Source organism: Furipterus horrens, unplaced genomic scaffold (genome assembly GCF_987537825.1).
Source record: "Furipterus horrens unplaced genomic scaffold, mFurHor1.1.pri manual_scaffold_2, whole genome shotgun sequence".
In the NCBI taxonomy this organism is placed as follows: domain Eukaryota; kingdom Metazoa; phylum Chordata; class Mammalia; order Chiroptera; family Furipteridae; genus Furipterus; species Furipterus horrens.
In genome coordinates, this window is record NW_028327172.1 from 5,853,044 (window position 1) to 5,869,353 (window position 16,310).

A 16,310-nucleotide genomic window follows, 5' to 3' on the forward strand; every position below is an offset into this window, starting at 1 on the left:
GGGAGTGTTTGGATGGGGGACATTCGCAGACTGTCTAGGCTAGGCCAATGTTGCCCCCACCTCATTCTGGTGAACCCGAGGACCAAGAAGGGCCCCGCATTACCTAGATTGACATGTGGGGGAGGTCCTGCCTGCCTCCCCAGCCCCGAGTCAGGGGAGTGGCAAGTCTTGTGAGGCAGGTTTGGGGCGGGTGGTTTCACAGTGAGTGTGTTTGAACCCAAAGTCCGGAAACGGTTACTGGCTCCCCTAGCCTCGGCTTGTGGGGACCCCAACTGCCTGCGGCTGGCCCCTCCTAAGTTCCTCTCTGCCGGGGGCTCAGGCCTCCAGGCGTCCAGTCTCCAACCTGCGGAGAACCCATCCGCAGCTTGCATCTGCCCCTTTCCATCTGGCACCGTGGGAGCCCGGCTTCCGGGGCCCCAGTCCCGCCTGTGTGAGTTGGAGCTCCCCTCACTACACCCCCAGACAACGAGGTCTCGTCTGCAGGTAGTGGCGTTTTCATTCCTCCTTCCCCCCAGGACTGTCTCCCCGAAATGCTCCCATTTTGCTCTAGCCTCTCCCCCGGACTGTCACAAGGACCGGGTGCGGTGCCCCCACCCCAAATTTCCCACTGGCCTGTGCCTCACCCCCCCCCCGAACCCCCCTCCCCCGCTGCCCGCAGGAAGGCCCCGGGTCGGAGTAGCCCCGTGGGAACGGTTTGTTTCGAAAACAGGAACCCGGGCCGGGGGGCTGGGCGGGGCGCCCCTTCCCCACCGCAGTCCGCTTCCTGCCCCTCCCGGCTTCCTCTGCCCAACACCAGGCAGGGCGGGGGGCATAGGGGCGTCTGGGGTGGGGGTATAGGGCCCCCCACGTCCCACGCGGCCTGACCTCCGCTCGCCCCCCCTCGGCATAGCCAGTGGCGCAGCCCCCGGCGAGGCCCTGGCCTCTGGGCGGTGCGGCAGGGGAGGGGTTAAGCTGCCGCAGAGACCGCCATGTGCGGGGCGAGAGGGAGCCCCGGTGGGGGAGGCGCAGCAGCGGTGCAGAGCCCCGCGCAGGGGCGGGGAGGGAAGGGGGCGGCCTCGGCGCAGGGGCGGGGCGGCGGGGAGCGGGCCGCTACGCGGAGAGCGGGCGGGAGCCGCAACCGCAGCGAGGCCGGTGGGCAGGAGCGCACGGAGGTGGCGCCTCCCGGACCGGGTGCGCACTCCTTGCAGCAGGTCCCAAGAGTGAGTGGAGAGTGCGCGGGCGCGGCAACGCACAGAGGAGGGCCGGGACCCTAGAGGCCCCCTAGGGCGGCGGGTGGATTGTTGGGTGGGGACGCTGCGGCCGGGGTCCGGGGAAGGAGGGAGCTGCAGAGAGAGCTAAGGCGCCCTGGACAACCCGCGGGAGGCGGCGGCACCGCGGCGCACTCGGCCCTTCCCAGCCGCGTCTCAGTGGACCTTCTCCCGCGGAGCCCCCCTTTGACATATGAGAAGACTGAGGCTCCGAGAGGCCAAGTGACTCTCAAGGTCAAACAGCAAGGAAGCGGCAGAGTCAGGAGGGGATGGCTCTGGGTGGCTTCTAGGAAAAAGTCCGCTAGAGAACTCCGTGGAGGAGCCCCCGCTCCTCCCTCCCCAGCCCAAGGGAGTAGGTGTAGGGGCAGGGTACCTTTTCTGTGGAGCGAAGCTCTGCCAGTGGCGTGGGTGGGGTTCGGGGTAGGGGGGAGTGAGGGGTGTTAGGGTGTTTGGCTCAAGGGCTGGCCCTGGACCGCGGATGAAGGGGTGGTGGCGGGATGGGCGTGTGCGCGCACACATGGGGGTGTACGTATGTGGGAGAGTGTACATGCGTGTAGATGCAGTCTGGCGTGTGTGCACACGTGTGCTGATGTCAGCACAGCCGTGGCTGAGGAACTCCAGGCTGGCCTGGCTGCAGTGAGCAGAGGGTCCGAGAGCCGGCCCCACGAACGGGTTTGCATTCTGAGGTAGAAAGCTGGATGCGTTTGCCCGAGGGCTCCAGGTGTGCGCGGGGTGTGGACGCCATTGTGCGTGTGATACAGAGGATGACAGGCGACTACCTAGGCCCGGGTGCGTGTGAGCCCGGGCGCCTTGCACCCCAATGCGGGTCCCTGGCCTCGGGTATGTAATGAGTGTCCCTGCATGGGTGCGTACTGGAGTTGCTGGTGGAGTCATACAGGCACGCTCCAGCCCCCACGGCAATGGCGCCCCCTTCTGGGCCCCTACTTTGCGTGTCTGAGTGTGGCCAGCCAGTGTGTGGTGTGAGCTCACAGTTCAGCTGTGCAGTATGGGAACCTGGGTCAGGAGCCCAGACTGGAGAGGAGGGTGGCTTGCGGAAAGGCTGAGCTGGGACCCCTGGGGCCTTCATGGAGGAGGTGGTTAGGGAGCGCGCGTTTCCCAGGCTCAGGCTTCCAGCTGAGGCCTCCGGGCTGCTGCGTGCTCCTCCACCCCCACCATCCCTAGGAATGTTCCTCTCCATTCCTGCCCTTCTCCCCAAGGGCAGGTCCCTGGGGGCCTCGACAGCCCCGCCTCCCCTTCCCGGGAACCCGGGAGGGGGCGAAGGGGGCAGGACGCCTGGGTTCCTCCCTCCTCCCATCCCAGAGAGAAATTCCTCCGAGGTCCCCTCAGGCTCTGGGTTCCCAAAATAACCCTGCGGGGGAAGGGAGGCTGTGGAGGGAGGGAAGCGAGAGGGGCGCAGAGCCGAGCTGCGGTTGCTGCAGGTGCCTCAGGAGAGAGGGCGCGAGGAGAAGAGAGCCTACGGGGGCAGGGGCATCAACCAGCCCCCGGAGTCCTGGCTTGTCCTCATCCCCAGAGAGTCCCTCGGCCCTCTGGCGACTCCCAGGGTGGGCCGGAAGTCTCTCGGCCAGCCTGTTTCCCAACTGGTGGGTTGCACCATGCCGGGCCAGACCGTTTAACCCCGGGAGTGGCTGTGGCTGACGACTCCGCCCCTGCCCAGCAGGGGGCGTGTCCGCCCCGCCCCGTTCCTGCCCACTGGCCGCTCCCTGGGCCAGCGCCTCCGCAGACTCCCACTCTACTTCTCCCGGGACAGGGGTCCGGTCCCAGACCCGTGGGAGGCTCCCGGATCGCAGCTTGATCCAGCCTACCCACGCCGGGGACCATGGCGGGCACCCTAGACCTGGACAAGGGCTGCACGGTGGAGGAGCTCCTTCGCGGTTGCATCGAAGCCTTCGGTGAGTGGCACGGGAGTACACACCGAGCCTGAGCCCAGCCGGGGCCTGAACCCCGGTCCCCGCCCCCCTAGGGTAGGCTTCTGGTCCAGACACGCTGAGCTCCGCATCTTGCATCCTCTTTAACGAAAGCCTCCTCTTCATCGTAGAGAGGTCCTTATGCTTCAGAAAGATAATGTTTCACTTGCCTAGTATGTCAGCGTTGAAGGCAGGATGGGGTCCCCAGACTCTGACGCACGGGGGGCATTATCTGTTCACCCCGGGAATCCGGAGGAACTCTCCATCTCCGGCCTGAGAGCTGTTTCCGGCCGATGCGGGAGGCTTATCTGGTGAAGGGGTGCCCCTTCCCCCAAACACTCAGGAAATGACCTCTGGATTCTTGACTCTGGGGAACCCAGGCTCCTTCCGCTCCAGCTGGTTCCCCTCCCAACGATAGGCCCAACTCAGATGCTTCCCTCCTCCAGTCCCTCTGATCCTGCCTTATTTATATCTCTCCCACCCTACCACTTCTTTCTAACCTGCCTCCTGGTTTCGGAATCCTGGGAAAGCAGGAGGTGGGCGGGGGGGCGGGGGGGCTAGCCAGATACTCGTCAGGCTGAGGGGTAGGGTTTAGGGACCACGGCTGGTGGACGAAGAGTCAACTGGCTTCTCTTTGACCCCTCGGAGTTAGATGACTCTGGGAAGGTGCGGGACCCGCAGCTGGTGCGCATGTTCCTCATGATGCACCCCTGGTACATCCCGTCGTCTGAGCTGGCGGCAAAACTGCTCCACATATATCCTTTGCCGGCCTCTCGAGGGGCCCTACAGTCCGGTCCCCAAGCGAGCCCCAGGCCCAGAATGGGCTTCACTGCTAGGGCTGGGTCCCTCCTGCGTCCCAGAGTTCAGGCTTGGCCCAGCCCCCCTACCCCAACTGTCTCCCCAGCCCGGGTCTTGCCTTCTCCCTTTCCACAGTCTAGGACCCTCCTCTGTTATCAGCTCGGTCTCCCCCTTTCCTCTCCCAGAAACCAGGCCCTGCTTGCACCGTCCCCGGAACCTAGCCCTCTTTCCTCTCATCCACCCCCCTAAAGCTCACCCCTCATCCCTCCTTTCAATCTCTTTCCAGAGCTTTAGCCTGGGCCCTGCCCCTGCCCCTGCCCCAGACCCTGTCCCCAGCATTTCTCCCAGAACCAGGTCCCATCCCCTGCCTCCCTTTCTAGATTTAGGCTGCATCCTGGTTTTCCTTAACTCTCTTTCACCTACCAGCAGTCCCGGAAGGACAACTCCAGTTCACTGCAGGTGAAAACGTGCCATCTGGTCAGGTAAGTCTTCCCTTCTGGGGTACTGTCCCCTCCCTCCTCTGCTCCCTTCTCTCAGGCTTCACTCTGGCCTGGAGGATTTGGTCTTGTGGGTTTGCCCCAGGCTCTGTCCGTGGTTGGAGTGATGCCACAGGTCTGCCCCTTCCTGGTCCCGGGTTTTCCGATCTGCCCAGCGAGGGTGGGGAAGGACAGAGCTACGACAGGGGGAACCATGGTCTGAGGCTCTTTCCCCTTTCATTGGGAACTACGGGACCAGGGGATGGTGGGGGAAGGGCCACCTTGTGTGACTCCCACTCCCCTGCAGGTACTGGATCTCAGCATTCCCAGCCGAGTTTGACTTGAACCCTGAGCTCGCTGAGCAGATCAAGGAACTGAAGGCTCTACTGGACCAAGAAGGGAACCGCAGGCACAGCAGCCTCATCGACATTGAGAGCGTGTGCGTGGGGGGAGCTCCAGGCAGGGAGGGCACCGGGCACCCTACACTGTCTGCGCTTAATAAATGTTGAATTGAATGAGTGAGAGTCATGTCACTCTCTTGCTTCAAAACCTTCCGTGGTTCTCTGTCACCTTCAAAGTGTCTCGGCTAGAGATTAAGGCCTCCCGTGGCCTCCTGCCTCTCATCTTCCACAGCCCAGTGCCCATCCCACGCACCTCATCCTGTAGTCACATGGGTCCGCTCACCATTCTCCAGCCTCGCATCTTCTCCCCCCACGATGCTCTGCTCATATTGTTCCCTTGCCTCTCTGTGTCCTCAAACTCGGCTCAAGTGTGGAGGGTCTCTGGCCCAGGCTCTTCCAGGTCACTGTTATTCCCTCCTCTGTTCCCGTGTGGCCTTTACTTCAAAGACCTGTACACATGCCATGTTGTTTTGTGATTGTTTCTGTGTCTGTCTCCCTCCGTAGCCTGTGAGCTCCTCGGGGGCAGGAACCCTGTCTTGCTCATCTCTGTACCCCCAGCATCTAGCCCAGTGCCTGGCGCAGAGTGCGTCTTCCATAACTGTGTGTGGGGTGCATGATGAGGGGGAGATGGCAGGAGTTCCGGGGCTGGGGATATTGTGGAGGTCCTCAGTCTGCTTGAGTGGTATGTTTGCATGAGTGTGGAGCATCTCCAGCAAAGGGCTCACTGCCCTTGCCCCCCACCCCCAGCCCCACCTACAAGTGGAAACGGCAGGTGACTCAGCGGAACCCTGTGGAACAGAAAAAACGCAAGATGTCTCTGTTGTTTGACCACCTGGAGCCCATGGAGCTGGCGGAGCACCTCACCTACCTGGAGTATCGCTCCTTCTGCAAGATCCTGGTGTGGCCCGAGGGCCTTTGGTCAGGGGTGGAGTGCAAGCTGGGGCGGGGGTCCCAGAAGGGGCAGCATCCCTGGGGGAGGTGGGGTCACAGGGTGGGCGGGTGGGTGGTTTTGGTGTAACCGCCAAAGGGCACCTGGAGGGCGAGGAGTGGCCATGGGTAAGAGGAGGGGCCCAGGGGCACTGAGGCTGCTCCCACCCCCCAGTTCCAGGACTATCACAGTTTTGTGACCCATGGCTGCACCGTGGACAATCCTGTCCTGGAGCGATTCATCTCCCTGTTCAATAGTGTCTCGCAGTGGGTACAGCTCATGATTCTCAGCAAGCCCACAGCCCCACAGCGGGCCCTGGTCATCACGCACTTCGTTCACGTGGCAGAGGTGCCTGTCCCTCTCCTGTCCCCTCCCTACCTCCCCAAATGCCAGTCTGGCCGAGTCCCTCCTTTCCGTGAACGCACTGCCTCCACTCCAGAAGAGCTGGACCCAATTCTGGCTCCGTTCAGTGACCCCTTCCTTCCTCCCCCTTTGTCCCCCAGAAGCTGCTGCAGCTGCAGAACTTCAACACGCTGATGGCAGTGGTGGGGGGCCTGAGCCACAGCTCCATCTCTCGCCTCAAGGAGACCCACAGCCACGTTAGCCCGGAGACCGTCAAGGTGCCTGGGACTGGAGGGTCCGGGGAGCAGCCTTGTCAAGTCCTGGGGTCTGGCTTCCCAGGCCTGGCTTCCCTGGGAACTCACAGCAGCGAGCAAGCGCTGGGCACTGCTGCCCTCATCTGACAAATGGGGAAACCAGGTCTCAGAGAGGTTAAATGCTCTTGCCAGGCTAAACAATGAAAGAGGCAGAGCGGAGGGTCACAGGTCTGCCTGACTCCAAAGCTTTGTTTTCTTTTCCTTTTATTTTGTTTAAAATATTGGATGACATACATACAGAAAGGTATATAAGACACAGTACAGTTTAAAGAAAAATGATAAAAAAGACACCTGTGTAACCACCCCCCAGGTCAGGAAATGGAATATTGACAGCCCCCGAAGCTCCCAGCACCTTAGAGCATAACTCCCTCCCCATCAGAGGTCACCAGTGTCGTGACCTTCCTAACGATGACGACCTTGCTTTTCCTTACAGCTTTGCCACCTGTGCATGCATCTCAAAACAGTGGGTTTTTGTTGCCTGTTTTTGAACTTTCCATGAATGGAATTAATGTCATTTATGTTACTTTCTATCTCCTTTCATTCTTACATTCTGTTACGTGGAGCAGTCGTCCATTTATTTCCATTACTATATAATCTTTCTTTGTAAGTCCAGTCCGATTTATGTATCTGTCCTACTGTTGAAAATTTGGGATTTTCCTGTTTTGGCTGTTATGAGCGACACACCTAAGAGCATCCTTACTAATTTGTCCTGTGCTGCTTTGCATCCTTGAGCCTCAGTTTCTTCTCCTGTTATACGTTGTTAATCCATAGCCAGGCCTGGTGCAGAGGAGCAGTATTTGGCTGTCAGGTGTTCCCTTGTACTCATGGCTAGGCACTCTGACCCTCGGGGGCTAAGGGAGTCTGTGTTGGGGGACAGTGAGGGAGGATTTTGACTTTTCACCTATCCCAGACTCTGATCCTCATCCTCTGCCAGATTTCTAGGGCTGAGTGGGAAGGATGGTTGAGCCAGTGATGTGTGTTTGTGTGTGACCTTCTGCCTTTTCCCCCCCAGCTCTGGGAAGGTCTGACCGAATTAGTGACGGCCACCAGCAACTACAGCAACTACCGGCGGCGGCTGGCATCCTGCGTGGGCTTCCGCTTCCCCATCCTGGGTGTGCACCTCAAGGACTTGGTGGCCCTGCAGCTGGCACTGCCTGACTGGCTGGACCCTGCCCGGACCCGACTTAATGGAGCCAAGATGAAGCAGCTCTTCAGCATCTTGGAGGAGCTGGCCATGGTGACCAGCCTCCGGCCCCCGGTGCAGGCTAACCCTGACCTGCTGAGCCTGCTCACGGTGAGGGGTCAGGCCCCAGGCTTGACAGCCGCACTTGCTTCTGGGTTTAGACGGGGCTGCAGGCTTGGCCTTGGGTTCTCGATTCTGGTCAGGGGACTGAGCTCCAGCCTGGGCTCCGGGGTGTGGAGTGAAGTCTGAGCTGGGTTCTGGGCTCCCGACAGGACTGTGGACTAAGGTCTGATCTTGAGGCTGGTGTATGGTTTCTGGGCTGGGTTCCTAGCGGGGAATCATGTTCAAGGTTTAGGGCCGAGCTCTGGATTCTGGGTGCATTGGTTTCTAAACATAGTCTTGGGCCCTGAGGTTCTGGGCTTGACTGTGGACTCAGTTTTGAGGTCTAGGGTAGGAGTTGGGTTGTTTTGGGTTTGGAGTGAATTCTTAGCTTTTCCTAGGCTCTGGACTGGGATCAGGGTGGAAGTCTGAGCTGGATTCTGGATGCTGGGTTGGGTCCTAGGTTGGGGGTGAATTTCTGAACTTTTGATTGGGTTCTGACCTGGATTCTTGGCTGAGACCTTGGCAGTGTGTTGTACTCAAGGTTTAGGGGCAAGCTTGGGGTCTGGCCTGTGTGTAAGGCTGGCATGTGGTCGCTGAGGTGTGTTCTAAGCTGGCCTTTGCCCAGAGTTTAGCTTCTCAACTGGGCTCAGGGCTGAGACGCGGTCATTAGGTGGACCTGTGACCCTGGGGTCTGGGCAGTGGGCTCCTGAAAGCAGCAAGGGCCAGCAGGTGTGACCGGCTCTGTGTGTCACAGGTGTCTCTGGATCAGTATCAGACAGAGGATGAGCTCTACCAGCTGTCCCTGCAGCGCGAGCCTCGCTCCAAGTCCTCGGTGAGTGAGGGAACTCTCCTCCCCCACCCTGCCCATCCTCTTCCTCCCCCACTGCTGCCCCTCCTGGGAAGCCTAGGCTGTGAGGGTTTGTATTTGGTAGGGGGTTTTCCCAGTGGAATGGGTTAGGTGAGTGGTGGGTGGTCCTGGGAGGACTCACACTGAGCCTCAAACTTAGCCACCGTCCCCCTGTCCTGCTTGGTGTGCAGGCTCCCTTGTCCCCAGGGTTTCTCCTCTCTGCCCACCCCCTTCCTCCCCAGGCACTGGGCTCCCTCAGCTCTGGCCCTCGCTCAGGCTTGACCATTCCCACAGCCAACGAGCCCCACAAGCTGCACCCCACCTCCCCGGGCGCCAGTGCTGGAGGAGTGGACCTCAGTTGCCAAACCCAAGCTGGATCAGGCACTCTTGGTGGAACACATCGAGAAAATGGTGGAGGTGAGACCTTGTGGCAGCTGGCTCTGAAGCCTGAGGCGGGGGCACAGGTCCATAGCGGTCAATCAAGGCTGGTTTTTTGCCAGGGTACCAGCCCAGGAACTCTCACCAGCGCCAAGTTCAAGGGCTAGCACTCAGTCTCCAGAAGGCATGGGGGTATGGGAAAGGGAGGCGGTGGGGGAGCTAGACAGCTGCCCACATCCGAGACACCCTTCATAACACAGACTGAGAGCGTGGGCACGATGAGGCTGATGGCCCTTTTGTTCTCCTGCCCTGTGTGTCCCTCAGTCTGTGTTCCGGAACTTTGACGTCGATGGGGACGGCCACATCTCACAGGAAGAGTTTCAGATCATCCGTGGGAACTTCCCTTACCTCAGCGCTTTTGGGGACCTCGACCAGAACCAGTGAGGAGGGTTGGGAAGCTGGGGGAGAGGGAAGGCAAGCCCACTTCCCCTTGGGTTTCAGTTTCCTCCCGTGCAAGGTCAGGTCATTATGAGATGGCCTGGGCAGAGAAAGCTACCAATGTGGGACGGCGTTCTCATCTCGGGGTGAGGGGCTTGCTGCTGGCTGCGGAAGCGCCGGGCTGCCTCACTGCTTCGGACAGGTGGGCTATTCACCTGCATTTCACAAAGACTGTGGCCTGGGGACTGTGGCTGCACAAATGCCATTTTATTTGTGGAGTTCACAGCTAACAAAAAGTATGGGCAAGTCGAACTCCTGGGTAGCCTGTTTTAATGAATAGATAAGAAAGGCATGTAATTAGCAGCACCCACTTGCTTATCAACAATTCACAAGCTGACGATTTGGACAAATAGCTGGTTGTCCGAGATAGGTGGAACATGCCCACTGCAGCCACGCTCATACCTGTTTTGCTGAGCAGACAAAATTTCAGTCAAAATTAATGGTACGTCTCAGGTTGTTTTTTAATGTCAATTTATATTTTAAAACTCTGAGTTTTTTTCCCTATTGCAAAAACCCCTGGTTAAAAAAATTTGGTAGTAAAATAGATTTATAGTAAACAAAGAATATAAAGTAAGATGTGGAAAGTTCCCTTCCTCCTTTCCTATCTGAAGAGGTGATTATCATAACCTCTTAGTAACCCTGTTAGCAATGTTCCTGGTTTGATAGTATGTGTATCCTTCCAGTCTTTTATTTTTTCCATGCATGTGCAAATTGACATAGATTTTGTTTGCCTGTGTCTGGGTCACGGACAAACAGAATTACAGCATACATTTAGCTGTGTCCGCGGTGTTTGTTGTAGCTGCTTTGCTCTTTCTCTCAGAGTTGAGACAGAGTTCCATGCTATCTCCCTGGGCTGGTGGGTGGATTTTTTTTTCCAGGCCACACTTCCAGTGAGGGTGCAGCCCTTGGAAACCTTTGAGACCCCAGCTTCATGCAGGAGTCTCAGCCTTACCTACCTTCCCACCGCATGCAAGCCCCGGGCTTGTGCCTGGCCCCTGGCTGGGTGTGGAAAGCCAGCACCTGGCTCACCAGGAGGGAGACCAGCAACCCCTCCCGAGGCAGCTGCCCCAACTCACTGCCTCAGTGTGAAGCTCCCTCTTTGTTTCTGGAGCTTGGGGTCTCCCGTTTCTTTCTTGCACACTCGCCTGTGCGTGTAAAACAATTTCTGATATATTTTAACCAGCAGTAGGGTTTTCAGTTTTTAGTCAGTGCCAGGACAGAACTACATGCCTTGCTTTTTTGCTTTTTTGCTTTTGTTTTCCACTTAGACCTTTATCGTGGACACGTCTCCATGCCGATTCATGTAGAGCTACCTCATTCTTTAGAACAGCTTCAGAGAATACCACTATGCGCTGTGATGCGCGGCGCCTCGTTACCGCGCCATTCCCCTGCTGATGGCTCTGTAGACTGTGCCCAGTTTCTGCTATTAATACACGCCAGGCTGCTGTGAGCGGCTTTGTGGCGCTGTACTCAGGCCACTGTTTCTGTAGGAGAAATTCCTAGAAATGGGATAATTGAATCAAAAGATATGCACATTCTAAATTAGGAGAGAAACTGCCAAAGTGACCTCAGGCAAGGTTGTGCCAGCTTGCGCCCATCAGCAGCAAACGGGTGCCCATTTCCCAACTTCCTTGCCAACAATGAAATCTATAATAAGCTTCACAATTTTGCCAGTCGAATTGGCAAATGGTGTCTTGGTTAAATTCGCATTTCTTTAACACTAGTCGGGGAAGGATATTTTTTCATGTTTATTGGCCACTTGTATTTCTTCTGTTAATTGCCTGTTCATAGTCTTTGTCCGTTATTCCACTGGGTTTGTTGGTCTTTTTCTCATTGATTTTTAGAATCTCTGTTAATGGATATTAACCCTTTGCTGTTGAATGTGTTTGCAAATATTTTCCTCGTCTGTCATGTATGTTGTCTTTTCCCATATAAAATTTTAAAAAAATTTTGTGTGCTCAGTATGTCAGTCTTTTCCTTCCTGGGTTTGTGTTATGTGTAAAAAGGCCCTCACGCCTTCAAGATTACAAAATTATTCCCTTATGCCTTTCAGATACTTCGGTAATTTTATTTTTTACATTAGTGTTCTCAATACAGTGGGAAGTTAGTTTTCATGCACAGTATGAGGTAGGAATCCAGGCTTATATATTTTTCTAACTGGCCAGTTGTCCCAATGCCCCACTGATTTTTATTTTTAAGGATTTTATTTATTTATTTTTAGAGAGAGGGGAAGGGAGGGAGAAAAAGAGAGAGAGAAACATCAATGTGTGGTTGCTTCTTGTGCACCCCGAACTGGGGAGCTGGCCTGCACCCCAGGCAATGTGCCCTGACTGAGAATCGAACTGGCGACCCTTTGGTTTGCAGGCCGGCACTCAATCCACTGAACCACACCAGCCAAGGGCTGCTCCACTGATTTGAAGGGACACCTGCATCACATCACGGAGCCCCAGATGCAATGGGTGGGAGTTTGCAGCATGGACCAGCCTTGACAGAAATAGCTCTGGGGAGCCCCTATTAACGACACAGACTCTGTTGTAAATGGTTCATGTGCACTACCTCATTTAATCCTCACACCCTCCCCTGAGGCGTAGGAACTATAACAATCCTCATTTATAGAAGAGGAAACTGAGGTACAGAGAGATTAACCTGCTTGAGGCCACACAGCCAGGAAGTAGTGGGGCTGGAATTTGAACTGAGGTCTGTCTATCTCCAGGGCACATGCTCACAGTTTTCCTAAAATATGGGAGTAGGTGAAAAAAAGAGTTCTGTGAGAAGCCCTGGGTAATGTGGGAAACATTGATTACAGGTGTCTTCCTGGCGGGATTATGCAGGAGTTCCTGGCCTCAGAACTCAGCAGAGATCGCTTTAATTCCCAGGGCTCTCTGAGCTGCTGTTTGTCAGAGCTCAGTTTGGGAAACAGGGGGACGTGCACAGCCCTTTGCGTTTACACAGCAACTCTGTGAAGTGGGCAGGGCAGGAATTATATTCCCCGTTTTTCTGGGGAGGAAATCCAGGACAAGCGACTTGCTCAAGACCGCACACCTAGTTAGTAGCAGCCCTACTTCTGCCCGACTCCAGTCTATGTCTTCCCCGCTCCGGGGATCAGTAGCAGGAATTTGGAGAGGACCTTTTACTTGGTAGGGGTTTTTCCCAGTGGGATGGGTTAGGTGCTGGTGGGTGGTCCTGGGGAGGGCTCACACTGAGGTGCTCCCCCTCCCCCGACAGAGACGGCTGTATCAGCAGGGAGGAGATGATCTCCTACTTCCTACGCTCCAGCTCCGTGCTGGGCGGCCGCATGGGCTTCGTACACAACTTCCATGAGAGCAACTCCTTGCGCCCCGTTGCCTGTCGCCACTGCAAGACCCTGGTGAGCCCCCGCCCAAGCCACCACCCCTCCGGCCTTTGTCCCGCCCACCTACGCCCCGCCCTGTTCCCCCTTCTCGCCACGCCCCATGCCAGAGTCATCTCCGCCCTCAGCCTCATGAATTTCACCTGCCTCTCCTCTTGGCTGTTCTGCCCCTAACCCTAAACGCTAAGGCCCCGGGAGGGTCAGTCCCAGTCCCTGCCCTTAAGAAGGAAGTAGAGCCATCACCTCTAAATCCGCCCGCCCCCAGCATGGCTCCCTCCTCTATTTCAGATCCTGGGCATCTACAAGCAGGGCCTCAAATGCCGAGGTGAGATGGAATGGCAGGGCTAAGATGGAATGGCAGGGCTACTGGGCTAAGTTTTTCAGAAGAGTTATTATCTGGGTGGGGATTCTTATTTTGCTGGGTAGTTGCAAAGGAGTGAAGTATCTTGGAACCAGAGAGACATGATGATTATATGAAAAAGGCTTTTATTTTGGTGAGGCAGCTGCCCAGGAACGGAGAACTTTGGAGAGGACGTAGAATGGCAAGTAGGATGAAAAGAGCACTTTGGGAGAAGACTTTTGTTTTGGTGGGGAAGCTGCTCAGGAGCAAAGGAACCCGGGGAGAGGTAGAGGCCTGGAGAATGGGATGGAGGGTGTTCTGACCAATGGCCCTGGCTGGGCTCCTCATCTGCCTCCCCCAGCTTGTGGTGTGAACTGCCACAAGCAGTGCAAGGATCGCCTGTCAGTGGAGTGCCGGCGCCGGGCCCAGAGTGTGAGTCTGGAGGGGCCTGCACCCTCACCCTCACCCACACACACTCACCACCGCGCCTTCAGCTTCTCCCTGCCCCGCAGGCGGAGCTCTCGGCCTCCAGGTAAGAAGGAGCTTCATCCTGTATTGGCCTGTGGAGGAAGGGAGACAGGGCCATTGTGGCAGTCTTAACTTATCTCGGATGGAAACCATTTCAGAATTTGTACAGTAATTCTCTTATGGGGGGGGGGTGAAGAAGGTTGGACTGGTAAGGGTGCCAGAAGGTGGCTAGGGAACCCTTGACCCTCTGAAGCTGAGGAGAAAGACTAACGTACAAAAGAAGAGTTAAGATGAAAGAGGCTTCAAGATCGTAGTCACGCTCTTAGATTGACAGTGGACTGGAGAGGGAGTTATAGGAGCCGTTTACCCGCATTTTTTTTTTGGCTTCTCTGGAGGCCATTCTGAGAATTCTAAGTCCCTTACCCTGAAAATTTCCTGGCAGCTCTCTTGGGGTCTCTGATGGTTTTAGCTCAGTTTGCTAAATGACACTTTCTCAAATGATTATTTTGCTGAGAGCAGTCTGAACAACTATGTTAAACTGGGGTCTAAGGCAGTTGACCACAACCGTTCAGATTGGCAAAAAAGCCCTCAAAAATAGAAAAGATAAAACCATTTGCATCAAGCCTTCCAGAAGTGCTGGGGTCTAAAATGTGAAACATACAGAAAATCGACATTTAAGCAAACTGCGCTGACAAATCTGCGGCTGCGAGAAAGCTGCAGCAACATGAAAACCTAGAAAAAGAGCCTCAAGAAGTGGGCCGTTTGGTCATTCAAGGAATTGATTTTTGGTGGATGGGTCTGCTTCTGGGATGGAGCTGGTTGCCTCCTGTGAGGGGGAAGGGCTCTGAAGGCACAGGGACCTAGGAGTTGAGTTGATCCTGTATCCTGCCCCCCCCCACCGCAGAGATCCGAGAGGAGGAGGTACAGGCAGTGGAGGACGGGGTGTTTGACATCCACTTGTAATGATGGTGAGTCCTCCCACAGCTTGTGCCAGAGCCTCCCCACTTAGGGCTGGGGGAGGGGCGCCAAGGAAAGGGGCACACTATCCAAATGGCCTGGGCCAGGCGGACTCCTACTTTTGGGGGGAAGATTTTCCTCACCATCTCTGTTTTTCTCTTCCCAGCTGTGACTGGATCAAGCACTCATGCCTGCCTTGGAGAACAGACCCGGACCAGAGCAGGGAGCCTGGGTGCTGGGGCAGCAGGCTGGGGTTGGGGGGCGGGGCATGAGGGTGGCATGCGGCTAAGGGCAGGGCAGGGCAGGGCTGGTGTCCCTAAGGTTGTACAGACTCTTGTGAATATTTGTATTTTCCGGGAATAAAAAGGCCCGTGTCATGAACCGAGACCATCAGAGCCTAAAATCCTGGAAGGGTGGGACAGGGGATTGTAATCACAGGGACTAGAATGTTGGAATATAGAACTGTGTAGTCAGAGAAATCTTGGAAGATCTGGGATCTCATGTGTCTGAAATCATGGGAGGACTAAAATCCTGGGAGATAGAATCTTAGGACCAGAAAACATTGGAATTTAAGCATCTTGGAGAGGGTCCGAACTCTTGAGGAGTTCAGAATCCTGGGGGTCTAAAACTTGAAACTGGCAAGTCCTTGCACCCAGGATTGCTGGGCCCAGGGATCTTGCATGACTATAGCCTTCAGCCCACAGTTAAAATTCCCTTGCTTGACAGGTGGCCTTTCAGCTCCTGCTTGAATACTTCCAGCAATGGGGAGATCACTGCAGAAAATCATGGGAAGGAGAGGGCAGCCCAGAGCAGCCGGCTGTTGGGGGAGGGAGGTAGGGGCCTGGGCAGCTTTACTGCCTGGGGGTGGGGGCTGCACTCCTTGGGCTTGAAGCCTCCGGGCTTAGTGCTGCTGCCAGTCGGAAGGACAGTGACTTCCAGAGGAAATGCATATTGATCCTGCTTTCAGCCTCCTGTGGCCTCTCCCAACCCAGCTCCTCCCTCCTGAGTTTGCACCACAGAGGTTTTGGGGGGCGGGTCACTGCTACCTGAAGAAGGCTAAGGCCACTTCTAAGGCCGGTTTAGGTTACGAGGGTGAAAGGGGTTCTTCTAAAGGTTTTGAATCTGGGCCACGCTGCCCCTGGGGTCTGGAGACTCCAGATAGCAGCCCTAGGAGGGGAGCTCCCAAGCCCCCCAAGCTGGGGCATGTCCTATAGCGGCTATGGATTGTCCTGGAGGTGGAGGCCTGAGCACCTGACTCCTACCTGCAAAGCACAGTATCTGTGGACCGGGCAATGGCCTCAGCCCCTCCCTCAGGGTTCCCTGACCCAGTGCCCATCTTCTCCTCCGAGACCCCACCCGCTGGCCCATTCCTCATATGGGTCTCCTCCCACCGTGTTGCTTTGCAGCCCCCAGGTTGGGCCCCCCAGCCTTGTCCTGCATTGGGTCCCCTGCTCTGCCCTTCCTTCCATCCTCAGCCCCCTCCGCCCTTCCCCCTCTCCAGGCTGTAATATCCGTTTCACGATTTGGGGGCTGAGTTGCTATAACAACAGACGGTGATTGTGTTGTGAAGAGCAGCTCGCTCCCTGCGCTGCCCGCCTCCCGTGCTGCCTCCATCCCTGCAGCCTGGTCAGCTCTCCTCCCCACTGCCCCCAGCCCCAGCCTGGCTTCTTCGAAGTGTGTGTGTATGCATAAATGTGCCCAGGGCTGCCCCGCCCGTGAATATGACGTGAGGCTGTCTTTTCATGGTTGCACGTGTG

At 56.5% G+C, this 16,310-nt stretch overlaps 1 protein-coding gene across 6 annotated transcripts; it reads left to right on the forward strand.

The window, feature by feature from the left end:
• The first annotated feature begins 207 nt into the window (after window positions 1–207).
• Window positions 208–14,934, forward strand: RASGRP2 (RAS guanyl releasing protein 2). Of its 6 annotated transcripts, none has more exons than XM_090259111.1 (17): window positions 208–483; window positions 3,016–3,157; window positions 3,825–3,927; window positions 4,390–4,452; window positions 4,754–4,885; window positions 5,595–5,745; window positions 5,950–6,123; window positions 6,279–6,395; window positions 7,444–7,725; window positions 8,471–8,548; window positions 8,858–8,980; window positions 9,266–9,381; window positions 12,665–12,806; window positions 13,077–13,113; window positions 13,490–13,660; window positions 14,501–14,564; window positions 14,720–14,934. In XM_090259111.1, the coding sequence occupies exons 2-16, from the start codon at window positions 3,085–3,087 to the stop codon at window positions 14,557–14,559; spliced, it is 1,821 nt and encodes a 606-aa protein (XP_090115237.1). In that variant the 5' UTR covers window positions 208–483; window positions 3,016–3,084; the 3' UTR covers window positions 14,560–14,564; window positions 14,720–14,934. The 6 variants fall into 6 exon arrangements, with proteins under 6 accessions (XP_090115237.1, XP_090115232.1, XP_090115243.1 ...); XM_090259106.1 differs by lacking the exon at window positions 208–483 and adding an exon at window positions 1,105–1,199; XM_090259117.1 differs by lacking the exon at window positions 208–483 and adding an exon at window positions 1,308–1,481.
• Window positions 14,935–16,310: the final 1,376 nt, after the last annotated feature.